We start from the raw sequence: 18,626 nt of genomic DNA, 5'->3' as shown, positions 1-18,626 counted from the left end.
TGATGATTTGAAGTGGCAACAAATGAAAATCCAAAATTCCGTGTGTCACAAAATTAGAATATTGTGTAAGGGTTAAATTTTGAAGACACCTGGTGCCACAAACTAATCAGCTGATTAACTCAAAACACCTGCAAAGGGCTTTAAATGGTCTCTCAGTCCAGTTCTGAAGCCTACACAAACATGGGGAAGACTTCAGATTTGACAGCTGTCCAAAAGGCAACCATCGACACATTGCACAAGGAGGGAAAGACACAAAAGGTTATTGCTGAAGAGGCTGGCTGTTCTCAGAGCTCTGTGTCCAAACACATTAATGGAGAGGCAAAGGGAAGGAAAAACTGTGGTCAGAAAAAGTGTACAAGCGATAGGGATCACCACGCCCTGGTCAAGATTGTGAAAAAAAACCCATTCAAAAATGTGGGGGAGATTCAGAAGGAGTGGACAGCTGCTGGAGTCAGTGCTTCAAGATCCACCACCAAGAGACGCTTGAAAGACATGGGTTTCAACTGCCGCATACCTCGTGTCAAGCCACTGTTGACCAAGAAACAGCGCGAAAAGCGTCTCACCTGGGCTAAGGAAAAAAAGAGCTGGACTGCTGCTGAGTGGTCCAAAGTCATGTTTTCTGACGAAAGCAAATTTTGCATTTCCTTTGGAAATCGAGGTCCCAGAGTCTGGAGGAAGACAGGAGAGGCACAGGATCCACGTTGCCTGAAGTCTAGTGTAAAGTTTCCACCATCAGTGATGGTTTGGGGTGCCATGTCATCTGCTGGTGTCGGTCCTCTCTGTTTCCTGAGATCCAGGGTCAACGCAGCCGTCTACCAGCAAGTTTTAGAGCACTTCATGCTTCCTGCTGCTGACCTGCTCTATGGAGATGGAGATTTCAAGTTCCAACAGGACTTGGCGCCTGCACACAGCGCAAAATCTACCCGTGCCTGGTTTACGGACCATGGTATTTTTGTTCTAAATTGGCCCTCCAACTCCCCTGACCTTAGCCCCATAGAAAATCTGTGGGGTATTGTGAAAAGGAAGATGCAGAATGCCAGACCCAAAAACGCAGAAGAGTTGAAGGCCACTATCAGAGCAACCTGGGCTCTCATAACACCTGAGCAGTGCCAGAAACTCATCGACTCCATGCCACGCCGCATTAACGCAGTAATTGAGGCAAAAGGAGCTCCAACCAAGTATTGAGTATTGTACATGCTCATATTTTTCATTTTCATACTTTTCAGTTGGCCAACATTTCTAAAAATCCCTTTTTTGTATTAGCCTTAAGTAATATTCTAATTTTGTGACACACGGAATTTTGGATTTTCATTTGTTGCCACTTCAAATCATCAAAATTAAATGAAATAAACATTTGAATGCATCAGTCTGTGTGCAATGAATAAATATAATGTACAAGTTACACCTTTTGAATGCAATTACTGAAATAAATCAAGTTTTTCAAAATATTCTAATTTACTGGCTTTTACCTGGTATATATATATATATATATATATGTATATATATATATATATATATATATGTATATATATATATATATATATATGTATATATATATATATATATGTATATATATATATATATATGTATATATATATGTATATATATATATATATATATATATATATATATATATATATATACACTACCGTTCAAAAGTTTGGGGTCACCCAAACAATTTTGTGGAATAGCCTTCATTTCTAAGAACAAGAATAGACTGTCGAGTTTCAGATGAAAGTTCTCTTTTTCTGGCCATTTTGAGCGTTTAATAGACCCCACAAATGTGATGCTCCAGAAACTCAATCTGCTCAAAGGAAGGTCAGTTTTGTAGCTTCTGTAACGAGCTAAACTGTTTTCAGATGTTTGAACATAATTGCACAAGGGTTTTCTAATCATCAATTAGCCTTCTGAGCCAATGAGCAAACACATTAGAACACCGGAGTGATAGTTGCTGGAAATGGGCCTCTATACACCTATGTAGATATTGCACCAAAAACCAGACATTTGCAGCTAGAATAGTCATTTACCACATTAGCAATGTATAGAGTGTATTTCTTTAAAGTTAAGACTAGTTTAAAGTTATCTTCATTGAAAAGTACAGTGCTTTTCCTTCAAAAATAAGGACATTTAAATGTGACCTCAAACTTTTGAACGGTAGTGTATATACCGTATTTTTCGGAGTATAAGTCGCACTGGAGTATAAGTCGCACCTGCCGAAAATGCATAATAAAAAAGGAAAAAAACATAAGTCGCACTGGAGTATAAGTCGCATTTTTGGGGGAAATTCATTTGATAAAATCCAACACCAAGAATAGACATTTGAAAGGCAATTTAAAATAAATAAAGATTAAAGATTTAAATTAAAGATTAAAGTACCAATGATTGTCACACACACACTAGATGTGGTGAAATTTGTCCTCTGCATTTGTCCCATCCCCTTGGGGAGCAGTGGGCAGCAGAGAATAGTGAACAACAGGCTGAATAAGTGTACGTTATATGACGCATAAATAACCAACTGAGAACGTGCCTGGTATGTTAATGTAACATATTATGGTAAGAGTCATTCAAATAACTATAACATATAGAACATGCTATACGTTTACCAAACAATCTGTCACTCCTAATCGCTAAATCCGATGAAATCTTATACGTCTAGTCTCTTACGTAAATGAGCTAAATAATATTATTTGATATTTTACGGTAATGCGTTAATAATATCACCCATAAGTCGCTCTGAGTATAAGTCGCACCCCCGGCCAAACTATGAAAAAAACTGCGACTTATAGTCAGAAAAATATGGCAATTTCTACAACTCTTATTTTTTTGTGATAGAGTGATTGGAGCACATACTTGTTTGTCACAAAAAACATTCATGAAGTTTGGTTCTTTTATGAATTTATTATGGGTCTACTGAAAATGTGACCAAATCTGCTGGGTCAAAAGTATACATACAGCAACATACATTATCAATTTTGGTGATGTAGAAAAGTTACAATCAAATAAAATTAGCTTCATGGCTTGTCCTCTTAACTTCATGTGAGTGATTTTGATTGACAACACCTGTTGACTTCTCTGAGCCCATTTAAATAGGGCTCATGTGATGCAGTCATTAGACTATGGGAAAGTCAAAGGAACTCAGCACGGATCTGAAAAAAGGAATTATTGACTTGAACAAGTCAGGAAAGTCACTTGGAGCCATTTCAAAGCATCTTAAGGTCCCAAGAGCAACTGTGCAGACAATTGTTCGTAAGTATAAAGCTAAATCAGGCTAGAATTAAGGTTTTAGAATGGCCTTCCCAAAGTCCTGACTTAAACGTGTGGACAATACTGAAGAAACAAGTCCATGTCAGAAAACCAACAAATTTAGCGGAACTGCACCAATTTTGTCAAGAGGAGTGGTCAGAAATTCAACCAGAAGCTTGTGGATGGCTACCAAAAGCATCTTATTGCAGTGAAACTTGCCAAGTGACATGTAACCAAATATTAACATTGCTGTATGTATACTTTTGACCCAGCAGATGTGGTCACTTTTTCAGTAGACTCATAATAAATTCATTAAAAAAAAAAAACTTCATGAATGTTTTTTGTGAACAACAAGCATACTTGCCAACCCTCCCGAATTTTCCGGGAGACTCCCGAATATCAGTGCCTCTCCCGAAAATCTCCCAGGACAACCATTCTCCCGAATTTCTCCCAATTTCCAGCCGGACTTAAGGCACGTCCCCTCCAGGTCCGTGCGGACCTGAGTGAGGACAGCCTGTCGTCACGTCCGCTCTTTACTTCATACTTCAGAACCGACTCCCACACTTGCCGTCAGGGTGCGCAATACAACGTAAACCGTTGGCCAACCAAAAAGTAACTTTTTTTTTGGCCAACGGTTTAAAAAGTAACCACAGAACACTATAGTGTTCTGTGGTTACTTTTTGGTTGGCCAACGGTTTACGTTGTATTGCACACCCTGACGGCAAGTGTGGGAGTCGGTTCTGAAGTATGAAGTAAAGAGACGTAACTTCATCACCTTGCCTGGTTATTGACTCCAACCCAGAATATTACACTGCACATACCTATGCTCCTTCAAAGGCTGTGCTACTGGCTGCAAATCATTGCACTTTCAAATACAACAATGAGTAGAGAGGAGTGTTATGTGTGTATATGTGTAAATAATGAACACTGAAATTCAAGTATTTATTTTATTTATATGTACACTACCGTTCAAAAGTTGGGGTCACCCAAACCATTTTGTGGAATAGCCTTCATTTCTAAGAACAAGAATAGACTGTCGAGTTTCAGATGAAAGTTCTCTTTTTGTGGCCATTTTGAGCGTTTAATTGACCCCACAAATGTGATGCTCCAGAAACTCAATCTGCTCAAAGGAAGGTCAGTTTGGTAGCTTCTGTAACGAGCTAAACTGTTTTCAGATGTGTGAACATGATTGCACAAGGGTTTTCTAATCATCAATTAGTCTTCTGAGCCAATGAGCAAACACATTGTACCATTAGAACACTGGAGTGATAGTTGCTGGAAATGGGTCTCTATACACCTATGTAGATATTGCACCAAAAACCAGACATTTGCAGCTTGAATAGTCATTTACCACATTAGCAATGTATAGAGTGTATTTCTTTAAAGTTAAGACTAGTTTAAAGTTATCTTCATTGAAAAGTACAGTGCTTTTCCTTAAAAAATAAGGACATTTCAATGTGACCCCAAACTTTTGAAGGGTAGTGTATATATATAATAAAATACATATTTATATATAGCTAGAATTCACTGAAAGTCAAGTATTTATTTTATTATATATATATATATATGTATATATATATATATATATATATATATATATATATATATATATATATATAAGAAATACTTGAATTTCAGTGAATTCTAGCTATAAATATACTCCTCCCCCTTAACCTCGCGCCCTGTCCCCGCCCACCCCTGCCCTGCCCACCTCACACACACACACACACACACCCTCCCCTGCCCCCACAAATCTCCTGAATTTGGAGGTCTCAAGGTTGGCAAGTATGCCAACAAGTATGTGCACCAGTCACTCTATCACAAAAAACTAAGAGTTGAAGAAATTATTGGAAACTCAAGACAGCCATGACATTATGTTCTTTACAAGTGTATGTGGAAAATACCGGTTCCCGTTTTTGTTGTTACAAGCATGACATGGCTGGTTTCACGAGCAGTGGAGCATGTGGGATAGGTGTTGCCAGCTTAGCTTAGCGACATTGTGGCAAGTAATCAGAGCCCTGTAGATACTTTGTTCAAAGAGACTGACAACAAATCTGTTAAGTCTTTTGGCGACTCTGACATTAAAGTGCCTATCGCTGTTCTCAACAACCAGCGAGTGCTTCAGTGAGACCATTACCTGTCTAAAATTTTTGACATCTAGAAATTGGAAGAAAAAAAAAAAGGCGACAGAAAGTAAATTGTTGCTACTTCTAAACATATTTTCTTTTGCTTTTCATGCTTTTTACAAATGTTTTTGCAAATGCATGCATCAGTGCCAGTGGGAAACACTCTTTAGTTTATGGTACTTACCTATTTTTTGTTACGTCTTACGGTGTCTTTTTTTGTGTTTCCCAGATTCCAACAGCAAACCAAAGGTGGAGTGCAGCGTGGTGACAGAATTCACAGACCACATCTGTGTGACAATGGACGCTGAGCTCATCATGTTCCTCCACGATATGGTGTCCGCCTACCTGAAGGAGAAAGAGAAAGGTTTTTGGTCCTTCTGTTTTGCCAGTCATGTCTAACAATATGTGATAAGTCTGCCGCCTTCATGAGTCAACAAATAAATCTAACTCACCAGCAGTGGAAATAGTCTGTTCAGCGTTTGGGACCATATTATCAATATTAATGTCTGCAGTATGGACCTTATTGGTGCCATCAACTATGTTGTTGTGTGGATTGTGTAACCCTGACCTGGGCAAAATAAGGACCGGGGGCCACATGCGGCCTGTTACGCTTTTCAATCTGGCAGGCCGGAGATTCCCAAATAATATTTTTAGATCTTTAAGATCGAAACTGGAGCCGCCATAATGATGTTTTAAAATTACCGTAACTCTTGAACTATACAAAGTATTTCAATGGTTGGAATCTGCACTTTTGTGTGATATACTAGTTAATATGGTAATCTAATTAGTTACTATGGTAATCTAATTAGTTACTATGGTAATCTAAGTCACAGCAGCTCAGATGAGGCACCAAGCAGTGTGGATGGGGAGTGTTTCCAGAGCAGCCAACCTGAAAAGCGGGTGAAGGGACAGACGCGGAAGATTTTTACAACAAAGTTCTAAAGTTTAGTGATATATCAGATTGTAGGTGTTTTTTTTTTTTACCCTTCGCGTTCATATATTGCTATTTGTTGCGTTTCACTTGATTATGAAATATGTCGATCGAGAGGGGGTGTGACGTTCATATGTTGTCAATATTCAGTGTTTTATGGTTCATAGTTAATATTGTAAATCCGACATTCTTTATTTTCATGTACATTCTAGGTGTCTCGTTCAGTAAAAAAATTTAAAATTCCATTCCGTTTTTTAAGGCGGTCTGTCATAACGTTTTTAACATTCAGACATTATTGTGAGGTTGTGCATTAGTGTTCCTAAAAATCAGATATACCGGCCCCCAGGCACATTTTTTCTTTAAATTTGGCCCCCCCAGTCTAAATAATTGCCCAGGCCTGCTGTAAGGGAAAAGAAGTAAAGATTTTCACTCATTTTAAATCCCTTTTTTTAAGGATAAATGGATGTTTTTAACAAAATGCTGTCAATGTTTTGTATTCAAATGAAGAATGTTGGTCTCTGGTGACAACACAATATTTATTTTCTTCATTGTGTCAGCCCTTTTTGCCCCACGTATGTTTGCGGCTCGACCTGGCCAGAGGAGCCCCACGGCGCTGCACGACGACGGCTCCACAGACAAAGATAACGAAGACGGCATCAACTACACGACGGTAGACTGGAGGGAGTTCATGTGCAAGACTTGGCACTTGGAGCCCACTCTCAGGTAAGCCCTGCTTCTAAAACAGGAGACATCAGTTTGAGTAGGACAAAAGTTGCAAGAGACAGGCTTATTGAAAGGATAAATTATCAATAGTAAGACCATTACGCTGATTAGCGTATTTTCTGGACCATAGGGCACACCGGATTATAAAGCGCACTGCCGATGAGTGGGTCTATCCAGGCCTTTTTTCATACAAAAGGTGCACCGTATTATAAGGTGCATTAAAGGGGTCATATTATGATTTTTTTCTAAATTGAAAACACTTCCTTGTAATGGTGGTTCTTTGGTCAAAATGTTGCATAGATTATGTTTTACAGACCATCTTCAAGTCGCTTTCTGACAGTCGCTTCAGGATGCGCCATTTTGTGGGCAGTTTTATTTACGTGGCTCACCTTCGACAGCGTCTTCTCCCCGTCATCTTTGTTGTAGCTGTGTAGCGTGCAAGGACGGGAGTGGAAGAAGTGTCAAAAGATGGAACTAAGTGTTTTAATGACATTCAGACTTTAGTTAAATCAATAACGGAGCAGCATCTCCTCATCCGTGGCTCACTAGTGCAAAAACTACGCCGGAAATGTGTCCCGTGAAAAACCGTCGGACCGGAACACTCTAATAACCGAAGTTCCTTGGGGGAATTATGTAAACCCACTATACCGGTAGTTTTTAGCGCTTTCAAGGTGAATCTACTGACAGATATAAGTTACAACTTTACACTACTTTTTATTAGAAATGGCAACAGCAGAGGGTGAATGTCCCATAACAAGAAGATAGAGAAATAGAAGAAGCTTATCGACTATGGTATCGGCACGGACTACAGTGGCGACGTGCGCACATTTTCAGGACTTACGCAGATCCCAAATACACATCAGCTGGTACCAGAAGGTAAGAAAAGTTGGTTTTGCATAATATTGTGAAACAAAACGCCAGATAATATGTCTGCTAATGGGTGCCATTTTGCGGTCCTTATACACACAACATAGTAATACTTGTATCTCTGACTACGGTAGCCGTAATGGGCCAACAATCCATCATGCGGTGTGGCTTCAAAGTCATACTAAAACATTTTGACAGATTTTTTAGTTCTGTGTGTAATGTTCTTTGTTTTCAGTGGAACATTTAAAGATTTGGTGTTGTTTACTGGTGTCATATTGCAGTCTACACGTATCTCTTATGTGTGACTACCATCTACTGGTCACACTTATCATTACACCATGTACCAAATAAAATTGCTTCGAGGTCGGTAAGCACATTAATCCGTACATTAGGCGCACCGGGTTATAAGGCGTAATGTAGATTTTTGAGAAAATTAAAGGATTTTAAGCGCGCCCTATAGCCCGAAAAATACGGTAGTTATCGCTGTATCGACAATATGAACTATAAATACAGTACTGTCTGAGAATCTAAGCTTTTCAATTGTGCACATGGAACCTACAAGCTGTGCTTTCTGAAAACAGAGTGATTGTTCCATACTCAGCGGAATACCAGACCGAGATGTTTTTACGGTTCGTTGAAGGACCACTGAACACAACGTCAGCCAAAAATAGCAAATAATAAGAATAGATTGTATTTGTATTTATTTGTTTCAATAAATCTTCAAATATTGCAGTACAAACCAATATTTAAAACAATAAAAGCTTGGCCATTGAAACAGATCAAATACTAAGACTAAAACACTCAGTGAAGCATAAGAAACCAATGGTGGGTTTTCTAACAGTGTGTCAATTTTAGTTATTAAAAAACAAATCTTGGTCAAAACATTTTAGTATGATAATAATTGGTGAAAATAGTGATAATTTTGGTCACAATAACCCTGGTGAAAATAGTGATAATTTTGGTCACAATAACCCTGATATGATATGTTCATATCGTTACACCAAATGTTCAAACACTTTAAAGAGGATTTACTATCAATTTATCCAGACATGCAAGACATAAGGAAGAATCAAGAAGTTGCTTCTCTCTCACCCATACTTGCCAACCCTCCCGAATTTTCCGGGAGACTCCCGAAATTCAGCGCCTCTCCCGAAAACCTCCCGGGACAAATATTCTCCCGAAAATCTCCCGATTTTCAGCCAGAGCTGGAGGCCACGCCCCCTCCAGCTCCATGCGGACCTGAGTGAGGACAGCCTTTTTTCACGTCCGCTTTCCCACGATATAAACAGCGTGCCTGCCCAATCACGCTATTCCATACGAGGCATCCGGCATACCGCCGATGAGCATGGTGCAGGTGGAGAAGATCTTCTCGGCGTTCGTGTTGGCGCACACGTTGCCAAAGCCGAGGCTGGTCAGGCTGCTGAGGGTGAAGTAGAGGGCGGCGATGTACGAGCTGCGCACCGACGGGCCACCGGCCGTGTTGTTGACGTAGGGCATCTCCAGGCATTTGCCCAGGTCATGGAGCCATCTTGGGGAAGAGACGGGAGGATCAACAGGGTGACAAGAACTAAATCATCCAGACTAGAGATACATTGTATTATGTTTATCTTACCTAAAAATAAATATATTTATTAATTTTAAAAATAAAAAAAATAAAAACATTTTTACTATATTTTGCTAAAAACATCAAAATTAATTGTATTTTTATTTGTATTTTTTCTGACTCCTTATTCATCCAGCCATACATTAAAATAAACATATTTCAAATAATTAATTTTAAATTATCATAATAATTCATTTAAAATGACCATATTTAATTATTAAAATAATTGCTTGTTTATCAACAACTTTAGCATTTTATTCATTACATTTTGAAGCTCTCAGAAGTCAAGTTATGTTATATTCCTTAAGATTTATTTATGCAAGTTTGAAGTATCAATTATCTAAACACAGTTTTGTTTGCATATTTTCAGGATGTATATATATATATATATATGAAATACTTGACTTGGTGAATTCTAGCTGTAAATATACTTCTCCCCTCTTAACAACGCCCCCAACCACGCCTCCGCCCCACACCCCCACCTCCCGAAATCGGAGGTCTCAAGGTTGGCAAGTATGCTCTCACCCAGTACTCTGGAACAGTTCGGGGAGATAGTGGCCGCTGTGACACATCAAAGAGATGCCATGTTGTCCCCACTAAACAAAAACGATTAGAATTCTTAAGCATAACTACTCAAGTCTCTTCCTGTGGAATGAACGAAGGGGATGTCAGGACATGGTTTGACTTAAACCTGATGTTCAGCTTCATTCCCAACAAAACAACAACTAATCCAAACATGGTCTTTATCTTCAGGCTCATCTCCTGGACGGGCCGTAAAATCGACCCAGTGGGTGTGGACTACATTTTGCAAAAACTGGGCTTCCACCATGCCAGGACTACAATTCCTAAGTGGCTGCAGAGAGGTGTGATGGACCCACTGGACAAGGTTCTGTCTGTGCTCATCAAGAAGCTGGGCACCGCCTTGCAGGATGAGAAGGACAAGAAAGGCCGGGAGAAGGAGGAACATTTGCACTGACACGTCAGAAGTTCATCTGAACTACACTGGATTATTTCTTACATAAATGGTATTTTCCATGGCTGTTTACTGTACACCACTAGCTGTGTAGATTTCCTCATGAGCCACCATGATTGCTTTATGATCGTTTGATTGCTTTAATGATTACAACCATGCTTCTTCTTCACAATGACCTCTCGCACCTTTTTTTAATGCTATCCGATTTTTCATGAGAAATGATTTCTTACAACTTTGCCTTTTCTCTGTTTCCCGTGGAACACATGGTAAATGATGCTTTATGGATTGTATTTTTTTTATGGATGTTTTTCCAAATGTGAACAAATGAACACCGGGACCTTAGGGACATAATCTGCCACTTCATGAATCAGTAATTACATCCTTATTTATGGCCATGTAAAATGCATCAGGCATATTTGTGTCTTTTTTAAATCCACATTGTAGGCAGTGTATATAAGGAAATTTCGTAAATGTGTTGGTTTCCTAATTAATAAAATAATGACGTTGAATTTTAAATTAATCTCGTGTTTTATTTTTGAAAGGCTCAGAATTATTTATGGGTAAATGCCTTTGTGATTGTATGGCACACTCACTACCTGTCCTGACTGCGTTCTGTTTCATTATGGAATCTGCTAAAATGAAAAACCTATTACATTTTAAACAAATAGTAAACCGGAAAAGAACAACAATTACTTTATTTAGTGCTATAAAATCAAAATATCCCACACGTTGTCATTTTTCTCCTTTCTTACTTGCATTTAGGTTGATGATGGTGACGCAAACGCAACTTTTTTCAGTGCGAGCGTTTTCTGATAAACACTGTTTGGTGTTTCACAGCAGTTGAATCAGTTAAATTAAGTTTTCTTAACATGACACACAATCCTTGTACTTGATATTGCACCAATGTTTCAGTATTGTTTGACTACTCACAGGTATAGCTCAGCTTTTGTTAATTATTGTTTGAAATGGTCCGACCAAGACCGAATGGTGCAGTTGCACACTGGTACATTTGTGTGTTGGGATTTTAATATTCACTTACCCATATACCATTACAACTTGATTAACTCAAGCAGTTTAATGTTGGTTGTAAAAGGTTATTTGTGTTATGTTGATAAAAGAAGACAACCCATTGTTTGGAATGGTATTGTTTATCTAAAACCTTTATCAATTATATCAACTGAAAGTATGTATTTAAATTAAACAGTTATGTAAAGTAAACATCTCTCTGCTTAAATAAAATATCTTTTAGTGAAAAAATACAAAGGAACATGTAGTCTAGCTAATTTACATGTGCATTTAAATCTGTTCATTTAACAAACTATTTTAAGCTATTTGAACTTAAATAATGCAAAATGATTGTTGTGACATGTTTGGACTTTATTTTCTCTACTGTGTTTGGTATTGTTTCCTTTCAAGTGCTCTTATTTTCAGTGGTACGTCTTGTTTGCCTCATTATACTTTGGCCCCATCTCTGTCTCCCACACATGTCCTTGATTGGCAATCTGAGCACACCTGTTCCAGTTTGCCAATCAGACTTCTTTATAAACCAGCCTGCCCTGCAAACAGCTCGATCATTGTTTCAATTGCATGTTCCCAGCTGCACTATTTCCTTTTGACATTAAAGTCATGTTTACCTGTACGCCTGCCATCTCTGCATCTTGGGGTTCTAGACAGTGTGCTGAAATTTTAAGACGTCATCATTAATGGCAGCATTCATATTTGCTTGCTTGGCGTCTGTTTTGCCGTGATTGTGACAAAATTAATGCATCAACGATAAAGTAACTTCGATGAAATCAGTGGGCTTTTGGTGCCCTCGCGTCCTGGGCGCAAAAAGAAACATTTTCCTGATAAATCTGAGCGGTCTGTGAGCAAGAATGATCGACAGCAATCCAGTGTAGTACAAAATGTACAGAAAACGTGTGTAGCCTACTCTCTCGTATGACAAACTGAGTAGTGCTTTTATCGACACCTGAAAAGGTATAGCAAAAAACAAGAAGTTTGTTTTCATATCATAATCATAATATGATATTTATTTTTACATTTTAAAACACTTCCTTGTGGTCTACATAACCTTTAATGGTCAAACTGTGCAATAGATTTCGTTTTACAGACCATATTCAAGCCGCTTTCAGACCGTCTCTTCAGGATGTGCCGTTTTTTGGGCGGTCTTATTTACGCGACTTCACTTCAACAGTGTCTTCTCCCCGTCGGCCATGTTGTAGTTTGTACCGCTTCCATATCATAAACAAATATAATCAGTTATATACGGTATATGGATCACTGACAGCAATGACAGTGAGACCAGAGGCGTGATTGGGAGGAATGGACACCATGATCTGAACCAGAGTGGTGTTTTGTTATTGGACTTTTGTGTTTGTCACAGATTGGCCATAAAAACACCATGTTCAAACATAGGGGTGTCCTGGTGCCAAGTGCATATATGGTCACCCTAGGCCGCAGTTTGATGATCGACTTTGTGGTTGTGTCATCGGATTTGTGGTCTCATTTTCTGGACACTCAATTGGAGAGAGGGGCGGAGTTTTCAACCATTCACCACTTGTTGGTGAGTCGGCGCCAATGATGGGGGAGGATGCCGGACAGACCTGGCAGGCCCAAACGCATAGTGAGGTTCTGCTGGGACTGTTTGGCAGAATCTCCCGTCAGAGAGACAGTTTCAATTCCCACCTCCGGAAGAACGTCGAACATGTTATTAGGGAGGCGCTGCACATTGAGTCCGAATGGACCATGTTCCGTGCCTCTATTGTCGAGGCAGCAGATCAGGAGCTGTGGCCGCAAGGTGGTTAGTGTCTGCCGTGGCGATAATCCCAGAATGCGGTCAAGCTGAAGAGAGAGTCCTATTGGGTCCTTTTGGCCCAAGGGGCTCTGGAGGCAGCGGACAGGTACCAACAGGCCAAGCGGTGTGCGGCTTTGGCGGTCGTAGAGGCAAAAAACTTGGACATGGAAAGAGTTTGAAGAGGCCATGGAGAACGACTTCCGGACGGCTTCAAAGCGATTTTGGACCATCATCCTAAGGAGGGGGGAGCAGTGCACTGTCAACACCGTGTATGGTTGGACGATGTGCTGCTGATGTCAACTCGGGATGTTGTGGATCAGTGGAAGGAATACTTTGAAGACCTCCTCAATCCCACCTACATGTTTTCCAATGAGAAATCAGTGCCTGGGGACTCTGCAGTAGTTAAGAGGCTCTTCGGTGGCAGGGCCCTGGCGGTGGATGAGATCCGCCCGAAATTCCTAAACGCTCTGGATGCTGTGGGGCTGTCGTGGTTGACAAGACTCTGCAGTATTGCATAGACATTGGGGGTGGTGCCTTGGTTTGGAAGAATGGGGTGGTGGTTTCTCTACTTAAAAAGGGTAACCGGAGGGTGTGTTCTGACACTCTTGAGATCACACTCCTCAGCCTTCCCGGTAAGATCTATTCAGGTGTACTGGAGAGGAGGACTTGCCAGATAGTCGAACCTCGGATTCAGGAGGAACAGTGTGGTTTTCGTCCTGGTCGTGGAACTGTGGACCGGCTCTATGATCTAGGCAGGATCCTTGGGGGTGCATGGGAGTTTGCCCAACCAGTCAACATGGGTTTTGTATACTTGGAGAAGGCATTTGACCGTGTCCCTCAGGAAGTCCTGTGGAGAGTGCTCAGAGAGTATGGGGTATCGGACTGCCTGATTATGGTCGTCCGCTCCCTGTATGATCAGTGTCAGAGCTTGGTCCGCATTGCCGGCAGTAAGTCGGACCAGTTTCCAGTCAGAGTTGGACACTGCCAGGGCGATTTTGTTTACAATTTTTATGGACAGAATTTCTAGGCACAGTCAGGGCGTTGAGGGGATCTGGTTTGGCGGCTGCAGGATTAGGTATTTGCTTTTTGCGGATGATGTGGTCCTTCTGGCTTCATCTGGCCAGGATCTTCAGCTCTTACACAATCGGTTCGCAGCTGAGTGTGCAGCGGCTGAGATGAAAATCAGCACTTCCAAGCCCGAGTCCATGGTTCTCGCTCAGAGAAGGGTGGAGTGTCATCTCCAGGTTGAGGAGATCCTGCCTGAAGTGGCATAGTTCAAGTACCTCGGGGTCTTGTTCACAGGTGAGGGAAGAGTGGATTATGAGATCAACAGGTAGATTGGTGCGGTGTCTGCAGTGATGCGGAAACTACATCAGTCCGTCATGGTGAAAAAGGAGCTGAGCCGTAAGGCAAAGCTCTCAATTTACCGGTCGATCTACGTTCCCATCCTCACCTATGGTCATGAGCTTTGGGTTATGACCGAAGACAAGATCTGGGTACAAGCGGCCGAAATGAGTTTCCTACACCGGGTGGTGGGGCTCTCCCGCTCTGTCATTCGGGAGTTCAGATTAAAGCCGCTGCTCCTCCACATCGAGAGGAGCAGATGAGGTGGTTCTGGCATCTGGTCAGAATGCCTCCCGAATGCCTCCCTGGGGAGGTGTTTAAGGCGCGTCCAACCGGTAGGAGACCACAGGGAAGACCCAGGACACGGTTGAGAGATTATGTCTCCCAGCTGGCCAGGGAACGCCTCGGGATCCCCCGGAAAGAGCTGGACGAAGTAGCAGGGCGTTCGTTGCACCCCGGCAACCAGACTTCGGATAAGCGGAAGAAGATTGATGGATAGATGGATACATAGATCACCTAAGTCAAGTATTGAAACATTTGAGGATTGGATCAGTCAAAACTTAATTTTCCAACTATAACCTGCTACCCAAGAACGTATGACAATTCTTCCCAACAAAAGATGACAAATATAACCTGAAGGTATTAATATAATTTTCATATCGGAAAGTGCATGAAATGACAGCATTTATCATTGATTTTTTTTTTTAAATAAACCATTTATAAATACACATCAGTAGGCTAAATGAACCTCTTCAACATATTTATCATTGATATTTTGATGCTCAAAATCATGTGTAACAATAATGTTGGAATATTCTTGTACAAATTATTTTGTGTGGCATAATTGTGCCCCCTGTCCTTGACCTGTTTGCAGGAACTAGAGTTTGCAAATCTCACAGCAGTGCTCCACTGTATACACGCTTTCATTGCTGTAAAGTGGCCTCCATGGACCCTTTGTTTATGTGCCCTCCCAGTTTGTGCAGAAATTAGAGGCACAGTGAACATAGTTTCAACTCCTACAGTCTCTACAATTTTTTTTAAATATATGTATACATTATCAAACCTATATGATCGCAAACTTACTATATAGCAAGTCCTATTACAATGCAATTAAAAAAGATGTAAAATCTATTTTATTATGTTATGATTAGTTAAAAATGTGTCTTTTGTGTTTCCAATAAATTGTTAATTTTAGTAAATGATGAAAAATGAAGTCGTGGTTTTTGCATTTCTTATGTTTTAAGAAATGCTTGTACTTAAAACGTTCAGGCTTAAGTAAGGCCCAGTTATTCATTAATATTATGCTATGTTGTGTTATGTCATGTAATTATTTATTTGTTTCAGACATGTTTAACAAATTACATTAAGGAACATCATCTGGTTACACTTGCATATTTCAACATATCTAAAAAGTAGTAGGAAGAAGCAGAGCTTACCCCCTCTCCATGTCTGTTACAGATAGTTCATTTACACCATAACTTTTAAAATTTTTACATAATGTTCACTTACTGTTTGAAAGAAGGGAAGGTATTGGGAAAATATTAACACGTAATAACTTTTTAGTGATAGTCAAAGAAAGTAATTTATTACTTTTAATGTTGTAGAATCTGTCATGATCTGTTATTTTTGTAGTTGTTGGCTTTAGCTTCAGCAGCAAGTCTTTATGAGTTGTATTGTTTATGCCCTTGTAGTCAGTATGATGTCATGTTCAGTATTTGTCCAGTTCCTTGATGTCTTTTAACAAGTACTTTGGCTTCTTTCAGCCCTCCACTAAACTTGATGTAGAATTTAAAGTTGGCGCTTCAAGTGCTCTGTTTCCTCAGCTTCCTCAAGTGTGTGCCTTCTATCACATCACACTGATAGCCCCTCTGACATCTCTCCCTCCTCCAATAACACCTGGGAGTTGAACTTTGCTCTCAACACCTGCTGTCCAGGCTGATAGACATAACATCATCAAGCCTATTAAACGTTTGCTTGGTTTTCATATTATGTAACATCCTTATGTGATGGGACACAAGTAGGGGATTTTATTTTTTATGTTTTTATGCCATGCATGTCTTAGTGTGTTATTGCTGTGGATTTTAATTGCATGTTTTTACATTTTAGAATTTTATTGTATTTTTAATTGCATGTTTTTACATTTTAGAATTTGATTGTATTTTTAATTGCATGTTTTTACACTTCGGAATTTGATTGTATTTTTAATTGCATGTTTTTACACCTTGTGGACTTTGCTGGCATTTTAAAACTCGCCCCTTTTAGCTTGACGCCCCTAGTAACCAAGGTGCCCAATCGAACGGCACCTGAAATTAGACGCACCTGTGGAGCATTAGGACTGCACATTTAAAAGGAGAGAACAGGCAAGGAAGGACTGCAGGGGGAAGCGACCGGAGAGGATCGACAGGCTTTGCCAAGAGCAACCGGGTGGACGCACGCAGGGTGGGAAGGAACCCCCGGACTACACAGCAGACCCCGCAGGCTACCGGAGTGAACCCCAAGAAGCCCACAACACGCAGGGGCAGAGGAAACTCTGCCTCCGAAGTAAGTGACGTGTGTTGTGGATCTGTGGGGGCAACCAACTGCCTTGGGCTGTGGGCTTGCGGGCTCGTGCGTTGTACGCTGGCTGTGTGGTTCTGTGGACAGGAGGCGATTGGGGCCCAGAGACCTGCGGCTACCCCCGGGAGCGACCAAGAGACGGGACGGGTACGGGCACGTATGTCCCGCGAGTGACCGGCGACTGGCGAGGAGAGTGGGCGTACCCAAGACTTCGACGTGGAACTACAGCAAGGGCAGGGGAAACCCTGCCTTGCGTGTAAGTGTGGCGTCAGCCCGGAGAGCGTCTCCGTGGTTTTAGAAGATTGTATCCCCGTGGCCTGCCTCTGTTTTAATTCTGTGTGCAGGAGGATGCCGTAGAAGTGTGCGGAGCCAGGACGCTGACCCCCTAAGCCTGTTGCAGCTGTACCCTCACTATATATATTTTTAGCGTTGTCAACTGGACTATTTTTTAAAATTTGTATTGCAATAAATTGTGAACGAACAAAATCATCTTCCCTTATTTTGGACAGCTGCTCTCACTACATTGGTTTCTTAATATTTTATATTTGTTTTTAGCAACATTTTTATTAGATTTAAGTATACCACCACTCGGGTCCATCACAAGGAGGTAGAGATAAAGCTTTCTCTTTACTAAATACCTCTGCTAGATCGTGATAACACGTGGGGATGTTAGACAGGTCAGAAATTTCAAGAGGCTCCGAGGGACCATCCTTAACTGACACCAAGCCAGAGCGAAGGCAATTAACATGACAATTTACACTCCAACCTGTAATTCTACCATGTAAGCAATCGATAGTGGGGTTGTGCAAACTCAACCAAGGATGCTGTAGTAGAATTTCTGACCTTTGAACTATATTTCATGTCTGTCAAGAATGTACGCTCATTCAATTTCTCTTCTATTCTGTGCCATTGAATGGACCGGGTGTGGGACAAAAGTGAACATTAAGTCGTGCCAACCTGTCTACAGAATGTTTTGATTGTCTAAGTATGATTAAGGGATTCAAGGATGTTGCAAAAACAAACATGTCGAAGACCACAAGAGTAAGAGAAAAAACAGAGTGATGCACGAACAGACAGATAAAAATGGCAGGAGACCGGGACTCGAGAGAGATTGCTTTTTGTGAGTCCTCCGGAGGACGGCCGTTTGTTTGCAGGGACAAAACAATCCAACTTATGCACTTTTGACTATGAGTAAATAAACTTGTTGTTCTAAATTCACTTTTGTTGCTGTTTAAGCCTACACAAATTGGTGTCACGAACAGGATGGTCCAGAAACTACAGGTCGACAGCCGCTCCCGCTCTCTCTATCAGGCAGACAAATGTTGCACGCGCGCTTCACAAGGTAAGCAGTTTTGCTTAAAGTGTAAACATTGTCTGCCTGGAGAGACCGGGATCGATAAGACTAATTGCTGAACCTGTTTTTGATAAAAGATAGGTTTAGTCAGGTTCTCCAAAAACTACCTGGA

General features: G+C 40.7%; 1 protein-coding gene across 5 annotated transcripts in view; it reads left to right on the top strand.

The window, feature by feature from the left end:
• The window catches only part of kiaa1109 (KIAA1109 ortholog), a 260,969-nt gene extending 249,987 nt beyond the window's left edge, over positions 1-10,982 (top strand). For all 5 annotated transcript variants that reach the window (XM_062042306.1, XM_062042308.1, XM_062042307.1 and 2 more), the window contains 3 exons: positions 5,599-5,733; positions 6,858-7,023; positions 10,247-10,982. In XM_062042306.1, the coding sequence (XP_061898290.1) occupies positions 5,599-5,733; positions 6,858-7,023; positions 10,247-10,469 (524 nt within the window). In that variant the 3' untranslated portion in view covers positions 10,470-10,982. The remainder of the gene's footprint in view (positions 1-5,598; positions 5,734-6,857; positions 7,024-10,246) is intronic.
• Positions 10,983-18,626: the final 7,644 nt, after the last annotated feature.

Source organism: Entelurus aequoreus, linkage group LG03 (genome assembly GCF_033978785.1).
Source record: "Entelurus aequoreus isolate RoL-2023_Sb linkage group LG03, RoL_Eaeq_v1.1, whole genome shotgun sequence".
NCBI lineage: Eukaryota > Metazoa > Chordata > Actinopteri > Syngnathiformes > Syngnathidae > Entelurus > Entelurus aequoreus.
Note: the sequence above shows the minus strand (reverse complement) of the source record. Positions and strands in the feature narration are given on the sequence as shown.